A 19632-nucleotide genomic window follows, 5' to 3' on the forward strand; every position below is an offset into this window, starting at 1 on the left:
CAACTGAATCAATTAGGGATAGCAACACCAATCAAGCCAGTCTAATAAAATGTATATCAAAAGCAACCCAGCTCTAGCGCACAGGAGGAGAGAAGAAAGGTAAAGAGGGTTGAATGGAGTTAAGTAACAAGATGAAACGCCAACGAAAGATCATCTCCCAGATGTCGCTTCATATGCTCCCTTGTGTATATTTTTTTCCATGACGGTATGAGCTCGTTTCAAATGTATCAAAAAAAAAAAGGAAAAGAACAAAAGAAAAACATTCCTTCACACAAACATGTGACGGATCAAGGGGGAATTATCTACTGCTTCTTGGCGAAAATCTGCGCACCGTCGACCAAGCGGCGCTCGGTGTTCTGGCGACCGTTGACAAAGTCGGGGTAGTTGAGGGTCAGCTCAACGGCACCGTTGACAATGTTGTCAACAGCCTCGACACCCAGCATGAAGGAGTGGTCCTGGTTGCCGACCTCGTAGCGCCAGCTACCGAAACGGCCACGAGACCAGATACCCTTCTCCTGGAGCTTGGGCAGGATCTGGGTGAGGGCACCCTCACGCTCAAGGGAGGGGGTGGGGTAACCGTGGTCGAAGCGGCGGTGGTAGGTGGAGACGATCTCATCACCGGGCTTGAGCATGTCGGTGTTGACGAGACCCTGGATGGACTCGGCGAGGAGAGTGTCGTTGTTGACGGGCTTCATAGAAGACTCGGAAACCTCAAGCATGATGGACCAGTAAGGACCCTCCTGAGCCTCGGAGCTCTTGGGCTTAGAGCCGTCGGCGAGCTGGAGGGTGGGCAGCTTCTTGGAGGCATCGGGCTGGTTGTAGGGAGAGTAGTTGGAGAAGATGGTGGCACGGTAGAAGGGGCAGTCATTCTCGGGGAAGTAGAGCCAGCACTTGTCACCGATGCGGTCGGGACGAGCACCACGGATACCAACACCGATAACGTGGGTGGAGGAGTAGAAGAGCTGCTTGGTGAGGGGAATGAGCTCAGTGTCGTTCATGGCCTCGGCGAGGTAGTCAACAGCCATGGTGGAGACCAGCTTCTTGTAACCGATGGTGGTGCCATCAGCCAGGGTGACGGTCTTGTTGTTGGCGTTGACCTTCTCGACCTTGCTCTTGGGGCCGTAGCGGGTGTTCTCCTTTGGGATGGTGTTGGCAACAGCAATCCAGATACCACCGGTACCATCACGGGCAGGGAAACGGAAAGTAGCGTTAGGGCCCCAGTTACCGGCGGTCTTGTTGAGGATAACGTTGGTGGTCACGGCCTTGACGTTGGGGGCAGCGACACGCTCACCGAGCCAAGCGCATTGCATCTGGTGGAATTAGTATCATTGCGGTCGGTCCCTGAAAAGACATAAACTCACCTTGGTGGTAGGCACAGCCCAGACCTTGTAGTTGTAAGGTCTCATGAAGAGGTCGGCAATACCAGTACCCATCATGCGGACAATCCACTCGTCGAAGTCCTTGGGCTTGGTGTTGGAAACACGGGCCTCAAGGGCAGCATCGATCATGCCGTCAATGCACTTTACCTGCTCCTCCTTGGGAAGCATGGAAATGTTGTTCTGGAAGGGGTAGGGAACCCACTGCTCCTGGCAGCGGACGTAGGAGATACGCTCGTGGGTGAACCAGTCGTCATCCTTGGGGAGGGCCTCGTTGATGCAGTCGTCGAAGTACTTGTAGTGGGAGAAGATAACGTGGCCGCCGACATCGTACAGCTACCAAACAGTCAGTTTATGCAAGTCGCAATTGAGGCGAGTCGCAACTTACGAAGCCCTCGTCGGTGACATCAGTAGAAGCAAGACCACCGGGGGTCTCGTTGGAGTCAATGATCATCCATGAGGCGCTGTTCTGTATATTCAATCAGTCACGAATTCTTCGGAATACCCCTCCCCCTTTTTTTTCCCTCTGTGCCCCTCCGACACAACAATTGAGGATTTGAAAGACTTACGATCTGGTTCAACCGCTTAGCGGCACCCAAACCAGTAGGGCCAGCACCAATGACGAGAACGTCAACAGAACTAAGCAATTGTCAGTGTTGACATTGACGGGATGATGGAGTTCCAATACTTACATGTCGGGGTGGGTCATTCTGCCTTGTAGGAGATCCTGAAAGCTGGGAACTCTTTTAAAAGTCTTGCGGGCGACGTTCAGCATAGAAAAAGCACAGCTGCAGGAGGTCTGCAGAAGATAAGTTGGGAGCGAGAGAGGTAATAAATGGGAAGGGGGGGAACCAAAGAAGGAGAAGTGGGAGGGACAACGTGACAAGCCAAGCTATCCAGACGCAGTCGGCTAAAGGTAGAGTGGGGTGGACGTGCCTGTTTCAGGTTTACTGATTCGTATTTTACCCCCTATTCAACTTTATACTTGCTGTACATGTGTTTCTTAATTTTAATTTTATAAATTTTAATCCTCAAACACATTCGATCTGTCTTCCAGGGTCTATTGGACTCCATAGGGACCCGTGGGACACGTAAGGCAATCCCATCACATCCCATACTGTAGGGATCCTGGTGAAACTATTGAATCTATCACATCCTGCGCACGCCCGTTATTGGTCTGGGGCTTATCGACTCCAAAAGCAGGGACCCGGAGTCAATTTGCATGCGGGCAAGTCGTTATTGGTATTCCCTTGGCGGATATTCGACAATTCTGGAATGCCCGTTATCATCTCCCATCTCGGACATTTTCAATTCTCTAGGAAAAAAGGGGCAGATAGGGGCCATTGAATCGAGATGGAAAATGGCTGGACTAAAAACGCCACCGATGTCGAAATTAGCACGTTTCCGACTGGATTAAATTACCTTGCGGCAATGTCGTTTATGAGCTATAGATGTAGTTTAATTCAAGGGCTCCATTTCCCAACGCTCTAGATGACCATATATAAACATACTATAAACATGCTCATGTACTCCGTACAGGTAAGATATTGTATCCTCAATTTTTCTTTGCAGCATATCATATGCATTCAGCGCCGATAGGCCAGGGGGAAAACCCTGAGCCCGTTGATCGGCTACCAATCAATCTGGCGGTCTCGAAAAGAACGGGATTCGCAGACTTTCAGGGCACAGGCGACAGGGTCCACTGATTGTCGCCCCCAAGAAGGCAACATAACGAGGATCCTTCATGGACTACGTGGAAGAACTTCTGGAAAACATGTACAAGTTCCATGTCACCGGTTCCAAGGGAACATGTAAACAACCAAGTCAATACAGTCTCTGTGTACTCACTAACCAAAGCTTGGTCCCCCAGTCCTTGCAGTGGAGAGAGTCCCTGATGGCGTCAGACACAGCCCAGGACGATCGCCGCATTCTCCACCCGTAAGGGACCGGATGGACCAGAGGGTCGCCGAACGCGGGTCCCTGTGGGCCTTGGCTAACAACTGCTTGCGTAACCCTCTGTTAAGGGTGCTAATTCGGATCTGCGCCCTACATAGTGGTGTTCTATCTCAAACTGGTACCGATTCAGATACCGAGTCCGTACATTCCTTCTACAGTATCTTATCTGCTTCCAGGTAAAGAGTCAGCCCTATAGTAGTACATGTGTAGAGATAGAAATAGAATTAGAATTAGATGCCAAATAAGCCGGTGGAGTGGAACTAGACTTGATTGGTGAATTCCCACAAAAAGGGAGCATCGCCACGAGCAACCCATGGTAGTCAAGGCCCAGGCTCAGGTAAGGGAAAAGGGCGTACCATACACTCCAGCCAATCAGCGTTGATGACGGAGTACAGGTGGCCTTAGCTGAGATGTAACGGTAATTTTCATACCTTGGAAACATGAACCACAGTCTGCAAACAGAATTGGTGTTTTCTGTTTTGGGTGTTTTCTTTACGTCTAAACAACGTCTGACCCCCCCGACGGTTTTTTTTAATTTCCTTTCCAACGATTTGGAAGATTCAATTATTTGGTTCCTGTATGTACCTCATCATTCCTTCATCCACGCTCATTTTGGTCCAACTGTCTCACACTCGTTAAACCAGTGTTCATTATCTCCCTTTCTTATCTCGCCCACTTTTTTCTCCGTGGCTTCCTCCGCATTTAGTCAAGGAAGCCTCTCTCGGCCGCGACCCTTCGAATTCAAGCGCTTCCTTTCCGATCAGACTCCAACTTTCAAAATGAGCGAAGGCGAGAAGGTCCGCGCCTCCGGCGAGACTCCCCGGGAGTCCCTGCCTACAGTCAACCCCGCCGCTGAGAAGCAGGAGCCCAGCGCGGCCCTGCACCCCGCAGTCTACGTGACGTGAGCGACTATTGTTCCAGAGGGAGACACATTCGCTGATATCTGCCAGTACCTGGATTACCCTCAGTTCCACCGTTATCCTGTTCAACAAGTACCTCCTCGACACTCTCGGCTTCCGTAAGTCACCTAGCAGACCTCTGGACGCGACACGGAATCAAGTTCTAACAATTGAACAGGCTTCCCTATTATCCTCACAACATGGCACTTGACCTTCGCTACCATCATGACCCAGATCCTGGCCCGCACTACCACCGTCCTCGATGGCCGCAAGAGCGTCAAGATGACCGGCCGCGTCTACCTCCGTGCGATTGTCCCCATCGGTGTGATGTTCAGTCTGAGCTTGATTTGCGGTAACATGACCTACCTCTACCTCAGTGTGGCCTTCATCCAGATGCTCAAGGCCACCACTCCCGTGGCTGTCCTGCTGGCTACCTGGGGTATGGGTATGGCTCCCGCCAACATGAAGGTTCTCGCCAACGTCTCCATCATTGTGATTGGTGTGATCATCGCCTCCTTCGGTGAGGTCAAGTTCCAGCTCGTCGGTTTCCTGTTCCAGGTTGGTGGTATCATCTTCGAGGCTACCCGTCTTGTCATGGTCCAGGGTCTGCTCAGCTCTGCCGACTTCAAGATGGACCCCATGGTCTCTCTGTACTACTTTGCTCCCATCTGTGCTGTTATGAACGGTGCCGTTGCTCTGTTCCTCGAGTTCCCCCGTGTCACCATGGACCACGTCTACTCCGTCGGTGTCTGGACTCTGGTTCTCAACGCTGTCATCGCCTTCCTGCTCAACGTCTCCGTCGTCTTCTTGGTAGGTGATTCGAGTCCAACCCCGCGAACCCGCGCTAACAGTCTCTACAGATTGGCAAGACCTCTTCTCTGGTCATGACCTTGTGCGGTGTCCTTAAGGATATTCTCCTCGTTGTTGCCTCCATGATGATCTGGAACACTCCCGTTACTGCCCTCCAATTTTTCGGTTACTCCATTGCTCTGCTCGGTCTCGTCTGGTACAAGCTTGGCGGTGACAAGATGCGCGAGTACACCTCCTCTGCTGGCCGCGCCTGGGCTGAGTACGGCCAGGCCCGCCCTGCCCAGCGCAAGTTTGTTGTCTTTGGAGCCTCTGCCCTCATCTTCTTCCTCTTTGTTGGCTCCATGGCCCCCAGCTACGCCCCTCAGTCCGTTGACCGCGTGAAGGGTATGCTCGGTGGTGCTACCGCTGGTAACGCTTAAATGCAGTTATCAGCCCTGCATCTCCTATAAACCGGAATGCACCTAATTTTGGAGCCAACGCAGTTTCCCAGCGTTGGCGTGAGCAGTGGATGAATGCAGATGCTCAGCATGTAGCGGCCTTGGCACCCTCTCTACCCTGTATGATGCCGCCATGTTGTTCCCAAGCCCCGGTGTGATGGAAAACGGGGCTTGGTTTTTGGCTTTCTTTTTTTTTTCCAGCCGCATTTTGATGTATTCAGTGACATGTGGTGTTACTGGCGGTGTACTCTTTTTTTTTTCTACGAACATTGGTTTTGTTAGACTTGCACGAGCTCTGGTGTCGGTTTTTGCTGTGGACCTGTTTCTGTGGTCATTTTATTACCATTCGTGTTTCTATAGTGTTCCAATAGACTTCTTCGTCGTTCACGCGTCCCATCCCTGCTTCACGTGACTGGCCACGGGCCTCATATCCGCGCAGACCTGAGGCGTAGTTACCTCGGTTCTGATTGGCCAATCGCAACGGGGCTGGACCCAATCATTGACCGCCCCACTTCTCGGAGGCGGCTTGGCTGCATAGACCAATCGCCTCACTGTATGGCACTTGTATTGTTACAGTTTTGGTCGATCGGATAGCTGCTTTTGGCTGGTATCTTACCGTTTGTCACGGTAACTCCGCATTTCACGCATCGGATCATCCACTTCAGATCCGTCTGGTCTCACTCTTACTCTACCTCTCTTCTCTCTCTTTCTTCCCTTCCTCTTCTTTTCTTTCTTTCTACCTTCTACTCCTCTACTTCTCTGCTCTCCCACTTTTATACTCTCCCTCCCCTCCTATATATAACCTCCTCCTCATCCTTCTGCTTCTACCTTCACATCTTCCTACCTCTCAACCTTCCTTCCGCTTGGACGTGATCCACAGGTGGTTGAAGCTTCTTGTGTCTTGCTCACCTAATCTAACAGAACAGTATATCTTGAGGGTCAATCACAATTATAATGTGCCCAATGATCCTCAATCGCCTCTCTGACGGTCCCGCGACGGTCCTCTCTCCCCAGGAACACGCCTTCGCTCAGTCCCCCGCGCAGTCCATGCTGGACACTCCATCAAGCTTCAACGGCTTCTCCAGCCCTAACACGGTCTTCGCCAATAACCCTGCGCAAGCTTCCTCAAGCTTCAACTTCACAGCCCCTCCTAAGCCGTCCCGCAAGAGGTCGCGTGATGAAGCTTCCTTTGAAGAGGCACTGGCACCCAGTGCGCCGCCAGCACCCACGCCGGCACCACCGAAGGTAGAGCCAATCTATGGCGAAGGAATGGTCCTCCTGAACCCGCAGACTGGCCTTGCCCTCTCTGCCGAGAGCCAGACCGGCACATGGTACGAGCAAGAATCCGAGGCGCAGCAGACCACCGCCGCGCCTGTCTCCTCCCGGTCCAACGCGCTGCTATCTGATGCCGGTGACGCAAGCCGCAAGTCCCAGCGCCTCGACAAATCCGCCCCAGGCCTGGACGACATCGCCCTCTCCTCAATTCACCAACGCCTTAACGACTCCAGCTCCAACGACCAGCACCGCACCCTCAACCTCGGGCCTGTACCTCCCGCCGAACCCCTCGTCGACGATACAACCCGTCTCCTAGGCATTGGCTGGCAGCGCGTCAGCACAGATGACGACATGGCTTGCGCTGTCCGCGGCTGGACAAAGTACATCGACAACCAGTACTCGGCCCACTTGCACGACTCGCAGATCCTCATCAAGAGCCGCGCTCTGGACGCTTTCCTTGTGGCTGCTACTCCGACCTCTGGACTCTCGCCCGCCTTCTACCTCTTCACCGAAGACCTGACTCAAGGCCAGCTCGTCGCTTCTTCGTGGGAAGCATGCATCCAAAATCTGCGCAGCACGCCCATGATTTTCGAGGGCGCTGCCCCTCTCGCCGCTACCGATCGATCCGACGCCCAACCCAACCCCTTCAACAACATGGACACTGGCGTGCCACTCCTCCAACAAGCCATGTCCAACCACTCGCACGCACCGGGACTGAGCGGAGGCGTAGAAATGGGAATGGAAATCGACTCGTGATTCCTCTCTTTCAACGCAATTCCATTCACTACCCCCGATACATCGAGCCGATACACCATCAGTTGACCTGACCTCGATTTCGACCCCGACCTCGACGTCCACCAATTCGCATCGACCTCGGATATCATCTTCTTCGTCCATCTTCGTTTTTACTATTGCTTATTTAGTTATGAGACTTACGCGCCTGACTGACCCAGTTCGGCCCACTTTGGTTCTCGCCCTCTGGAGGGTTTATGGGATGGGTTTGGGTGTTTCCTTTTTCCCCCTCTGCTTCATTGAGGGGATGGGCTATGGCGTCTCGTAATCTGGAGTTTTATCTATATTTTCTTTTGGCTCCCGACTTATCTATGACTATTTTGACTTCTAAATTAAAAGAAATTTTATGAGCTCTTTGTTTTGTAGGGTGGGCCCGGCCTCATCAGCTTGTTTGCGAGTATCGTAAGTTAATAAACAACATGAAAAAGGCCCCCTAGTCACAGCAATACTCCCCGCGTGGCTCCCTTCTTTCTATTTCTTTCTTTTCTGGACTTAGTTCTGTTCTCAAATAGCTATCTCATTGACAGTCCAAACTCTCATTCCTGCTCGGAAGACCCGTTCCCATGGGCAACCTACTATGATTACCACCGGTACTCAAGAGCCTGCCAAAATACAGATGGGCAATTTTTATGATAATTTTGACGCTGGGGAGTCGTCTCAGTCCGAGGGGAAGGCCACCACCAAGCTTCGGCCACACCAGAAGCGTGCCCTCGAGCATTTCCATTGTGAAAAATACTCATGGGAGGTTTATGAGGATGAGAATGAGAAGCCTACACGGTCGCCTGAACCTGCCCCGAAAAAGGCTAGGATAGAGGCGAGCCTGGGGGCTGCTTCTTCGACGGCTCAGGCTCATTTGCCAAAGCAGAAAGTTCAAGCTGCTGCCAGGTATGCAACTATTCTGCGACTAGTGACGTCTAGAGAGGAAAGATTCCCTGCAGACGGTACATTCTGAAGGGCTCCCAAGAGAAAGTTTCCTGAGACTGAAGATCTACAAGCTTTTGTAGAGTTCTGCAGAAGGCCACACTATTCGAACCACCCTTATGCATCCAGGCTTAGAATGCTAGAAAGAGACACGCGGCTGGTAGTTGATCTGGGTAAGATTATTAGACTTCCGCGTGACTGAGAGACAGACCGATACAACGGCTAGCAGTTGAAAAGGACGGTGGACCGAAAAGGATCTAGCACGCTTTTTGCGTGGAAACCCTGTTGTGGTAGGAATAATGGCAATTAGATAAGTCAGACGCAGAGATCAGTTCGGAATTATTGCCTTGCTAAGATACAACTGGTTGCTTTAGAAGCTGACGACTCGCTGGACGCCGGTAACCTTTAGGGAAAACTTGCGAAAGATTGTCTCGATACGTTATAAAAATGCGAGGAAATCCACGCGGGTAGATCCTATGTATCCAAGGATATAGGTTAATGCACTGACGGTTAGTTCCCCCGGCATTCAAGATCGTAGTGCCAACCAATGCGCTCACGCATGCTAGTCATTGGTCTGTATGTAGCAAGACTTTTTACTGCTTTCCACATGATAGGTAAGAAGAGCCCTTTGTTCTCAGAGGTTTTAGCATGGGCAAAACTTATCTATCATTTTGGAGTTGAAAGTTAGAAGTTAGCAGGTGTCCAAACATCTGGGGAGAAGAAATATGTAGTCAAAATTTGCCGTCCAATCCTACAAATAGGTGCTGTGGTCGAGGGGTTAAGACACATCGTTGTGGTTATATCTTCGGATATCTGCAATCCCGATGTAGCCCCGGTTCGAGTCCGGGCAGCGCCACTTTTTTTCCCTTTTTATAGCTCGTCTTGCTAAGAACTTTCGACAATAAAAAGAAATTCAATACATACAGGCAGCAAATAAGTCTAGAAGAGACTAAGAGACACAGGTAACCAATATATCTAGCTAGGCTCTTCTTTTTATCTGTGTTTTTTTCCCGTCCTGCCTAGGAAAGTAACTACAAAACACTGACGACCGACCTAAAATGCATCTGCTAGCGATGCGGCTCCCACAGCTATCGTTCAATCACTTGCAAGAATCTTCTAATGTCGCAGTTGTATTGTCTTGCGGATCAAACATGTCCATACTATCTTTGGTCTTAGTGATTCTCTCGCACTGGGGTTTGAGGTACCCTTCCGAGATGAACACCTTGTTGAACTATTTCCGAATCTTGGCAGGGGATTTGCTTAATTACAATATTACCGCCTTGTATTTACATACCTGGATGTGCGGACTTAGTTCGTGTTCTTGAGGACGCTAATGTTTATGTTGGGAAAGGTAGAGAGTGAAGGGCCATAGATGTCATATAGGGTCGAGATCAATAGAGTGGGTCTCGAGGAGCTTCGTGGCCTTACTATGAGATGAGCTAGAGTCAGAGTCAAAGAATTTTCTATTTAAGAGGCCATAGACGTTGATACTCGCCCCCTAGCCCTTTGATATCTTGCTTAGGTACTGCCTACGAGGCATTGCGGGTCGTGTATAGCTACTATCCCCTCGTCACTCGAGGAATGAGACCGGTGAAGAGGTACCGCAAAGATTTGAACGTAGACATGGTCCAGTGTAAATTTATCATTCACATTTTAGAGTTGTTTCATATCGCCACTAATAAAGACTGCGTTCATAAGGTACCGTTGCGACGTCATCAAAACCATTCTGCCATCATATGCAATCGTTGCCATCATCTTGCTGTAGCAAAAATGTACCCAAAAGCCTTGGTAGGTCTTACTACAAAGCTAAGTAGGCCAAAAAGAGTGGCGCTGCCCGGACTCGAACCGGGGCTACATCGGGAATGCTGATATCTGAAGATATAACCACAACGATGTGTCTTAACCCCTCGACCACAGCACCTGGATTGTGATAAGCAGCTCTTATCAGTGTAACATGAGGGTAAATCTTCAAGTAATTTAGGTTTTTTCTTGTGAGGCTTTTTTCCAAAAAATAATTCCAATTTAGTACGGAGTCTCAGCTACACGTAAATATTCTTGGCAAAAACCGAAATGGCGCTGCCCGGACTCGAACCGGGGCTACATCGGAACACTGAGGAAATCTCAAGATATAACCACAACGATGTGTCTTAACCCCTCGACCACAGCACCTGGGGAGTGATAAGCATCTGTTATCAGTGTAACATATTCTTGAAACCTAAAATAGTGAATGCTGAGCTTCAAAATGTCTTAGGGCCTAGAGATTTTAGGTTCCATATAGGCAATGAAGTCAGACCCAAGATGAGGCTTTCATCATCTTCTATAGGGCAAGTAGTCGGATGGGCAGGGAAATGATCAGGGCCATAAGGGAAAAGGGCTTAATTAAACCTACAAGAAGGGACCTAGTCTCGTGGTGCCGCGCCCTGATTAGAACGACGCCGCTTAGGAGCACGATTAGAAGGCTGTTCCCAGTTATAGCTGTAGCAGTGGAAAATTATCAGCATATATCTACTTGTAGCATTATTCGGTGGTGATTAAAATGGACACCTAGCAATAGCTCCATGTTTTCTTATCGTCACTTAACATAGTCACTCGTTCAAGGTTAAGAGAGTGATAGGTCGAAAGTAAAATGAAGGTGCCGTTCATTAGGCAAGAGCGGCCTTAGTGGGAGATGTACTCTCCCTGGAAATCGATGTGGTAAGAGGCTATACGATGAACGGGCTTTGAGGAGTGGTTCATATAAAGGCTTTATGTAGGTAGGCCAAAACCAAGGCTAGTGCATATATGTTCTATCTAGACACAAAACAGTCGAATTACGGAAATTTCGTGAGCCCTACAGCTATCAAAGTCTCTCAAGATCTATTTACCAAAGACAAATAGAGGGAAGACAAAGCGAGCGGCACAGGGATGAGAAGGCAATCATGGTAGTCATTCATATAGAGGAAGTCCTTTTGGTACCAGTTAAAATGCAGAGCAATCACTTCTTAGGTTTAACGGGTGACCTGATGCTAGGCCCAACATGTCTTTTCGGTTTAGGAACAGGAAGGAATCGTCTGTAGAATTCGTAAAGTAGACTCTGTACGAGTAAAGCGAAACACGTAATCTACTCCGGGCAAGATGTATTCATGTCTTCTAGGGTTCGATTGCTTGTAGGGTGAAAAGCTCTATGAATAGGAATACTAAATCCACCGATTTAAAGCCCACCAGGATTATCCGCATAGGATAGTCGTATTTGACGGATAGAGGGATCGTTCAGCGGATTTAGTTATTATAGACCACACGGAGTCGTCGCCGTTTCGTACGTTATTTAGCAATAAACCTGGTACGCGCACTCCATGCTGACAATGCGGGATGATCCCAAGTTTCACTATCTTGGGAAACAGTTTGTTCTGCCAATGGCTCTCCCCTTAGGTATATGAGAGAGGCAAATACGGTGTTATCAGTAGAGACGTAGAGTTGCAATACCACATATAGACGCCTCTAATAAGGCCTCACTCGGTGGTGTATTGTTTCAACATGTTTCTTCCATACGTACAGTCTCTCGTATTATTTTTCCTGTACTATTTGTTACGACTCACTCATTTGGTTCAATTGCTTAGGGTTTCACTAGGTGCTACTAATCTTTGTCTTGAAATAATAATAAAAAGTTAGTTCTTAAGCGTACAGAGGTAAAAATAAAAAGGAAGTGGCGCTGCCCGGACTCGAACCGGGGCTACATCGGAATTGCAGATATCCGAAGATATAACCACAACGATGTGTCTTAACCCCTCGACCACAGCACCTTTGGTTGTGAGTGAGTTCAACAATTTTGGCTATAAGAACATAACCAATTTTGTGTGACCTGAGACGGTCAAACTGCATCACGTGTTTTCGATAGTCGAAGTAAGATGATAGGATAGGGCAATAAATTAATATAAGTAATAGGGTATTACTGACTTAATCAAAAGGATGGTTTAGAATGCTTTCACATTTATCTGAGTCTTTGGGTAGGATTGGAGGCTGCTTTGGGATAAGAAGTATATTAGGATTTTGATTATAACTGATATATATTAGCCGCTAACGTCTATTGATCGAGGTCTTTTAATCTGCCTATCAATCATAATTGAAATTCTTCAAGATACGATGGAACTTTCTGGCCAATCCCCAGACCCTAAGCCTTTCCATGGCTCGGAGAGAAGTATTCTTGAGAGCATTGAAATTACGCGCAAGACAAATATCATCGACCGACTCCAACGAAGCCGGCCCGCCCTGTTCTATCCATATTTCCAGACGACTAACCGATCCGGAGGGGTTTGAATTCTGCGCAGGAAGTTCGTCCAATCTAATGGATGTAATCTCGTCCCGGGAAGCTGAGGGTACCTTGTCAAATGGAAAGAACCTTGCAAATGCAAGCAGGAATGCAAACGAAAAGAATACTCGCATGGTCTCGCACGGTGTGAAGCTGGTACATTCGCGGGAAATGCCAACAACCAACGCAGCATGGCGAACAGATCGCCGTGTAGCGACTGGATTGTGCTGGAACCGTCGGCGGAGACTTTCAAGAGCACGAGCGAGCTCTTTGTTTAACTGAGATGTGGAAGAGCCGTGGTTCCACGAGTGATTGTTTCGAAAGATGAAGGTGACAAGGTCCATTGTCTCGTCCCCGCTGTTCAGGTATGCAAAATGAGTTGCCAGACAAGCTACACTATTTAGATTGTTAGATACTGCTGAGGGGTTTGCTGTAGCTTGACTTACTTCATATTGATCACATCGTAAGTGCAGGTTGGTCTGGATAAAGAATTGCTTAAAGCTGTGAGACTTGCCAACAAGTTTTCCCGCGTTGCTTTGTGGCAATTTGCGAGAGAGGAAAGCCCCAAGACTTGAGGGGATGCGGCATCTTCCAACTCCCGCAAGTCCCATAGAAGCCGACTGATGACCAAAGCACAGATACGCTTGGCCCATGCAGGAACTGATTCTGACACAGCGTTTCGAGCGATAATATTCCGGAGCAGAGGATAGAAAGGAATACCATCTGGGGGACTCGCCGAGAACGAGACAACGGAGGCCCAGGCATTTGCCGAAGGCGCATCCCACAGACTTTCAGAACATGGAAGCTTTGTAGGAAGCTCCGAGATGCTGAATGCCCCTCGTTTGCTAGTCAATGTTGAAAGAGCACAGTCAAACTCGAATACCGACCACGCTACTCGCCTTTCAATCTCAATGTCTCGCCATCGATTCCATGATTGCTCCAGGATGGGGGCGTCCATCTTTTTCAAGCCCTGGAAATCAATTTTACTAGCTTCACTTCGCTCTGCGTCGGAAGATAAAACCCCAGACTCTCTCAAACCTGTTACCAAGAGCCCTCTTGACGCATCAGCTAGCTCATAGAGTCGACGGTTCCCAGAGCCGAGGGCATAGATCTGATGCAAACAAGACGCAGCAATGTAGGCTGGGTTGCGGAATGATCTGCTATCCGCTTGACCCTAAAATGGGCGAGATTAGCCTGTATGGACCCGAGACAGTGAACCACTTACCATCCAAAAAAGAGTGCGCTGAGTGATCTCCGCCAGTAATGCGGCTACTTCTTGAGAGCCCTCAGCGGTGGAATAAGTTGCCCCAATACACGCCATTGCGGCCAGCAGTGCGCTAGGACATCTCTCGATTCGCCAGGTTGGTACATGCACGATAGGCAGAGCTGGGTGAAATTCGGCAAAATAGGTCGTGACCAATTGGCCGAGAAAAGAAACCGCGGGTAAAGCCTCGAGGGCAGGGCTGTCATTCAGTGATGGAATTAGAGGCGCGGATAGTACCCTGATAAGATCCTTGACTGTGCTAGTTTGAACATCTGGCAGACCTAGGCCCACAGTCTGTTCCATTATTTCTCTGAGAGGAGGTAATGTGATTTTGCGGAAACCCTTGTTTGAGGCGTAGTCAAAGGGCCACATTTCATTGCCGCCGTGATCCAACACTCCAGGCCAGGTTGTTTTATCGTCTTTTTCCGGAAATAAAGGGGATGGCTGTTGCCCAATCTCTATTGGTACTGGTTGTGGCTGTCTGGTAGACATTGTACAGGTCATGAGATCATCTCTGGATGGCGAGACTTCAGGATATACATGCGCTTCTTCGGATAGCGGTGGCACTGTATGCTGATCGGAGAAATCCGTTTCACAGCCGAGCCAATCCATTCGGGATGCCCTGAACATACTGTTATCAAACGCCTCCAGATCCAGAGATATACCATCTATCCATTGACTGGTGGCTCCGTCGATTGGTGGACACCCGGGATCCTGACCAAGAAGCGTCATTGGGTCTTGGAATTCCCAGCCAGAAGACATAGCCCCATGGTAAGCTTCGGGACCAATATAAATACCATGCTTCTGAACAGACTCATAGGGCGGAGGCTGGATATGGGGCGTAGGGGCCTTCATAGGGCCGTTCGTATTTTGTCGTGAAGGGAAATCTATGGCTTGTTGCGAAACCACAAGATGTCGTGAGGATCCGACACTATCCTGACTCGAATTTTGCCCTGAACTTCCAAAGTTAGAAGGTGTTGATGCATGGTTATCTGCATTCCCATGAAGAAGTGGATCTCTAGGGCTCATAGCGTGCCATGGCTGATTGATCTGGTTTGGGGACTGTGTTTGTTCCGATTTCTGAGCCGCTGACCTGCTCACTGAAACATCATAATTACAAGGGGCTTGTTTGCGAGAACAAGCAGAGCATGGAAGCTCACGGCTACACTTTAGTTTGTAGCGAATGCATCGTTGGCAGGACTTCTTCCATCCTTTTCGTTGGGATGCTTGGTTGGGGTCATGAACGGCTCGAAGGTGGCGTTGATACACATCCTTCCGATTAAAACCTTTGTTGCATAAGTGACATTGGAACGTCTCTTTGGGGCTGATCGATATATTATTAGTACATCACATCAGAAGGGTGGGAGTTCCCCGATTTCACCTGCCTGGAATGCTGCAGTTGGTGTCGATGCAGATGCGAAATACGTGAGAGTTTAGCACCACAAACGCGACATGTGTAGCCTTGCTTATTTTGGTTGCGATCCACCTGTGCATTCAGTTAGACCCCGATGCAAGTTGCTTCAATAGGTCGGACGTATACCGATGCCGTGCCCTCGTCGCCGCTGGGACTGCGTGGATCGGACATTGTCGACCCCATTATTCTAGTGACGTGCTACTTCCCGGTGCTGCATCAGAGGTTTTCTGCTGACAGTTCTTACCAAGCAAAAGGGGTTATCAATGCATGACGCGGAAGGAAGAGATGCTTTCCCCCGCATCGGAGTTCAAGGTGGGGTTAGGGTTTCAACCTCGTTCGGTCTAGAAAGCGTACTTGGATATGTTGCTATTTGGCTAGCTATTCAGTAATGATCTTCCACGGTCAATGTGCCAGTCTTCGTGATGAGATACTCTTGTACTGCTACATCTTTTCCGGATTCTTTGCCGTATCCCGAATCTTTGATTCCACCAAAAGGCGCTTCCGTAGCTGAGGCATTACCGGTGTTCATGCCAACCATTCCAGCTTCCAAGTTCTCAAGAAGACGCCATGTGCGGTCGACATTTTTGGTAAAGAAATAGGAAGAAAGACCCATCTGCGGTTCTGGGGTTAGCGGTTCGATCATAGAAGAAAGGAGAGAGAAACAACATACACTGGTATTATTAGCTTCTTGAACAGCCTCGTCTTCGGTGTCAAATGGATACAATGCCAAGAGCGGTGCAAAGCTCTCCTCAGAAGTGATGAGCATACCGGGTCGAGCATTTTTGATGATGGTCGGCTCGAAATAGTAACCGCCCAGCTTGTCCATTTTCGAGCCACCGGTTAGTACTGCAGCGCCGTGTTTCTTAGCGTCTTCGACCTGACGAGTAGCTTTTTCGACGCCAGCGGGAACAGTAAGAGGGCCCATTGTAGTCTTGTCATCCATTCCATGGCCAACACGGAGCTGCTTGACCCGAGCGACTAGAACATCAGCAAACTGATCATACACACCCCGTTGGACGTAAACTCGATTTGCGGTTATACACGCCTGACCGGCATGACGGAATTTCAAACTCATAAGTGCTATAATGGGTAAGACTCCAGTTTTAGCTCTAGCCGAAAATGAAGCGTACCTTCGCAAGCTTGATCAAGATTCGCATCGTCAAAGACAAGGAATGGACAATTTCCACCCAGTTCAAGAGTGAGCTTTTTGAGTCCCCCAGCACAATGTTGCGAAATGAGCTTCCCGACTCTGGTCTATAAAGCCTCAGCCTCAAAAGTCCATCATGAATTCAAGGAGTGACTTACCGAGCCCGTGAAACTAATTTTCTTCACTAGCTCATGCTTGCACAAGGCTTCACTGAGAGCCGGAGTATTGGCCAATGTCGTAGGAAGAACACTGAAAACTCCATTTTCAAAGCCTGCCTGCTGGGCCAGATAGGCTAGTGTTAGGGCTGTTAGAGGCGTTTCAGGTGACGGCTTAGCGATCATTGTGCATCCAGCAGCGAGCGCGGCACTCGCTTTTCGAAGAATCATCCTGTAGGAAGTATTAATATTCAACTTTCCCTCTTCTTTTCCTTTTCTAAAGGGGATTGGGCTTAACTCACGCAATTGGGAAATTCCACGGAACAAGCGCAGCAGCAACTCCAATAGGTTGTTTGACGGTGAAAATGCGTCGTCCTGCGACGGCAGGTTGAAACACGGTTCCTTGAATACGCTCTGCTTCGGCAGCAAACCACCTCGTGAAGCTGGTAGCATACTGGATTTCTCCGTACGCTTCAGCAAGAGGCTTTCCAGTCTCATAAACCAAAATCTTGGCAATGTCGTCTTCGTTTTCACGAATAAGACTGTCCCATTTGAAAAGGAGATCTCCACGTTGTCGTGGGGTTAGTGTGCGATAGTTCTTAAAAGCCTGGTGCGCGGCTTGCACTGCATCATCCACGTCTTCGGCTGCCATATCACTGCATGTTGCCCAATTTTCTCCTGTTCCAGGATCTATTTACCATTGTTAATGCAGGACTTGTTGGTGTTTTGGAAGGGATATATTGACCTATAATTTCAAATCTCTTCTTAGATTTCGCCTCAATCCACTGCCCGTTGACATGGGCTTGATCTCTATAGAGATCGGGATTCTTGAGCTCAAGTTGAATCTGGAAAAGGTGAAATTATCAATACATGCCTTGCTTTGGGGATGTTTTCTTGACATACGCTTTTTATAGTTGAGCCCATGTCTGAAAATGCTGCTTTAGGACTTGTCACGAGCTAAAGCCTTTGAAATGGTCCTGGTTTACTGAGACGGCTTTCAGTCGCAATTGATATTGCTTCGGTTTAGAATGTTTGAGGTAGATAGCTAGATAGAAGACTTAAGTATCCATTTGGAGTCAATCACATTTCCGATGTTCATAAAACCCCCACAATGTTCTCCGATGTTGCTTCTCCCTGTTCAGTCTATACCCCACCCTACGTTCCGAAGTGTGACTACATCGCACTCCACATCTTAGAGATGTGACTGTCTCCCACCCTACATCTTGAACGAGTGGTTGCCTCGTATCCCGAGCTTTGCAGGGCTTACCGAGCCACCTGGTACTAATTGAATTCACATGCTGGCCATAGCACGTTGAAGGCCAATTCCACATCGAGCGCTCAAGAACTCCCGGACAGTGGCCTCCTAGACATTTGAGGGACAGTAACATGTAGGTGCCTAGCAATAACCGTGGTCATCTTTGTTTGATATCCAATCAGTGGGGGACTTTCTACAATTGCTGATATGGTCTATATGAGACAAAAACCTTCGGCAGTTATTCGGACGACACAGTATAAATTGCACCCTGTCAATACATTGAAAAGACACGGAATAGAAAATATAGAGACTATTTAGAGGGCTTGCTCATTTAGTAATTCCAATAGTGTTTTCCTGATCGTACTTCCAATCTCTGTTGTGGAAGCTGTACCCTTCATATCTCTTGTCCGAAGCCCCTCGTCCAAAGTCAGGTTGACAGCTTTTTCAATTGCAGTAGCTTCCTCTTCCATTCCGAAGCTATACCTGAGCATGAGAGCTGTACTGAGAATGGCTCCGATTGGATTCGCAATTCCCTGGCCTGCAATATCTGGCGCCGATCCATGCACCGGCTCGTAGAAACCCTTGATTGGTTTATCACCCCATTTTTGAACAGGAATGTCTGCAAGGCAGGCCGACGGCAAGACACCGAGTGTCCCTGGGATGACACCAGCAAGATCAGACAGCAAGTCACCAAATGTGTTGTCGGCAAGAACTACTCCATTGAAAAGTGTGGGACGCATCATCATGAGTGTGGTTGCACTATCGGCAAGTTGATGCACGATCTCAACATCCGGGAATTCTCTCTCCATAGTCTCCTGAACAACTTTTCGCCATAGTCGCGAGCTGGCCAAAACATTGGCTTTATCACAGCTAATGACAGTCTTTTTCGGGCTCGCTTTGGAGATGGCCAAATGTGCCGCCATGCGAGTGACACGCTCAATTTCAGAGCGTTTGTAAGACCACAAGTCTGAAGCATAATCGGAAGTTTCTTCCTTAGGCCCATAGAAAGCTCCACCACAATTCTCGCGAAGAACTATGAACTTTGTTCCACGAACAAGTTCCTCTCTGAGAGGACTGTTTCCTGCTGCAAAATATTCACAAGGCCGCAGATTCGCGTATACCTGTGTCACTTCACGCAGGCGTAGAGTGGCACCTTCGGGACCTTCAAACCCATGCCTCATTCCATCCCATTTGGGACCTCCAACGGCGCCCATGAGAATGGCATCGGCTTTACGGCCCGTTTCAAGAACTTCGTCAGTGACGGATACTCCATATTTGTCAATAGAACAGCCACCAAAGAGTCGAGGGAGAAGATTGAAAGTTGCACGGCCCTTGGGATGTGCTGAGAGTAAATCGAGAATTGCGGTGGCCTCTGCGGTTACTTCAGGGCCAATTCCATCTCCACCGATGACGAGAATGGAAAACTCCGGCTTGGATTTGGTCATGACGGTTGCGTTTGTACTGTTCTGAGAGGTTACAACGTTTGAGCTGTTATGAATGAGCTTGAATCACGGAGAAACAGTTGGCTATTTGTGTCTGTTTTCTGAATCGATTGCTTCACACCTACGGAGACTCTGGTGGGGATGTGTGCCAGATGCTAGTTTGCGCCCCACGAAGAGATCCGAGTTACTTACTAGTCTGCGATC

General features: G+C 48.9%; 8 protein-coding genes across 8 annotated transcripts; 3 read left to right on the forward strand and 5 right to left on the reverse strand.

Annotated features, from left to right (window-relative positions):
- Positions 1-302: 302 nt before the first annotated feature.
- Positions 303-2085, reverse strand: PENARI_c016G10525 (protoporphyrinogen/coproporphyrinogen oxidase; the record flags this gene model as incomplete). Its single annotated transcript, XM_022634164.1, has 5 exons — positions 303-1310; positions 1362-1712; positions 1765-1845; positions 1946-2015; positions 2069-2085. 5 exons carry the CDS (start codon positions 2083-2085, stop codon positions 303-305), a joined length of 1527 nt encoding a protein of 508 aa, XP_022486018.1.
- Positions 2086-4111: 2026 nt separating this feature from the next.
- On the forward strand, positions 4112-5460 carry glfB (uncharacterized protein; the record flags this gene model as incomplete). The annotated part of the gene is made up of 4 exons (XM_022633972.1): positions 4112-4233; positions 4283-4350; positions 4410-5041; positions 5092-5460. The coding sequence occupies 4 exons, from the start codon at positions 4112-4114 to the stop codon at positions 5458-5460; spliced, it is 1191 nt and encodes a 396-aa protein (XP_022485981.1).
- A 972-nt stretch (positions 5461-6432) lies between these two features.
- On the forward strand, positions 6433-7509 carry PENARI_c016G08405 (uncharacterized protein; the record flags this gene model as incomplete). The annotated part of the gene is made up of 1 exon (XM_022634124.1): positions 6433-7509. The coding sequence occupies one exon, from the start codon at positions 6433-6435 to the stop codon at positions 7507-7509; it is 1077 nt and encodes a 358-aa protein (XP_022486071.1).
- A 613-nt stretch (positions 7510-8122) lies between these two features.
- Positions 8123-8549, forward strand: PENARI_c016G02816 (uncharacterized protein; the record flags this gene model as incomplete). Its single annotated transcript, XM_022633993.1, has 2 exons — positions 8123-8430; positions 8510-8549. The coding sequence occupies 2 exons, from the start codon at positions 8123-8125 to the stop codon at positions 8547-8549; spliced, it is 348 nt and encodes a 115-aa protein (XP_022485964.1).
- A 2316-nt stretch (positions 8550-10865) lies between these two features.
- On the reverse strand, positions 10866-14870 carry PENARI_c016G01809 (uncharacterized protein; the record flags this gene model as incomplete). Its single annotated transcript, XM_022633969.1, has 4 exons — positions 10866-10941; positions 12896-13147; positions 13198-13925; positions 13977-14870. 4 exons carry the CDS (start codon positions 14868-14870, stop codon positions 10866-10868), a joined length of 1950 nt encoding a protein of 649 aa, XP_022486140.1.
- A 314-nt stretch (positions 14871-15184) lies between these two features.
- Positions 15185-15600, reverse strand: PENARI_c016G09870 (uncharacterized protein; the record flags this gene model as incomplete). Its single annotated transcript, XM_022634148.1, has 3 exons — positions 15185-15339; positions 15441-15501; positions 15556-15600. The coding sequence occupies 3 exons, from the start codon at positions 15598-15600 to the stop codon at positions 15185-15187; spliced, it is 261 nt and encodes an 86-aa protein (XP_022486171.1).
- A 211-nt stretch (positions 15601-15811) lies between these two features.
- PENARI_c016G03582 (NAD-dependent succinate-semialdehyde dehydrogenase) lies at positions 15812-17655 on the reverse strand (the record flags this gene model as incomplete). Its single annotated transcript, XM_022634007.1, has 7 exons — positions 15812-16042; positions 16100-16509; positions 16560-16683; positions 16735-16963; positions 17034-17421; positions 17477-17576; positions 17635-17655. The coding sequence occupies 7 exons, from the start codon at positions 17653-17655 to the stop codon at positions 15812-15814; spliced, it is 1503 nt and encodes a 500-aa protein (XP_022486090.1).
- A 645-nt stretch (positions 17656-18300) lies between these two features.
- Positions 18301-19431, reverse strand: PENARI_c016G07804 (3-isopropylmalate dehydrogenase; the record flags this gene model as incomplete). The annotated part of the gene is made up of 1 exon (XM_022634111.1): positions 18301-19431. One exon carries the CDS (start codon positions 19429-19431, stop codon positions 18301-18303), a length of 1131 nt encoding a protein of 376 aa, XP_022486161.1.
- Positions 19432-19632: the final 201 nt, after the last annotated feature.

The sequence above is a fragment of the Penicillium arizonense genome (assembly GCF_001773325.1).
Source record: "Penicillium arizonense strain CBS 141311 chromosome Unknown PENARI_contig016, whole genome shotgun sequence".
In the NCBI taxonomy this organism is placed as follows: domain Eukaryota; kingdom Fungi; phylum Ascomycota; class Eurotiomycetes; order Eurotiales; family Aspergillaceae; genus Penicillium; species Penicillium arizonense.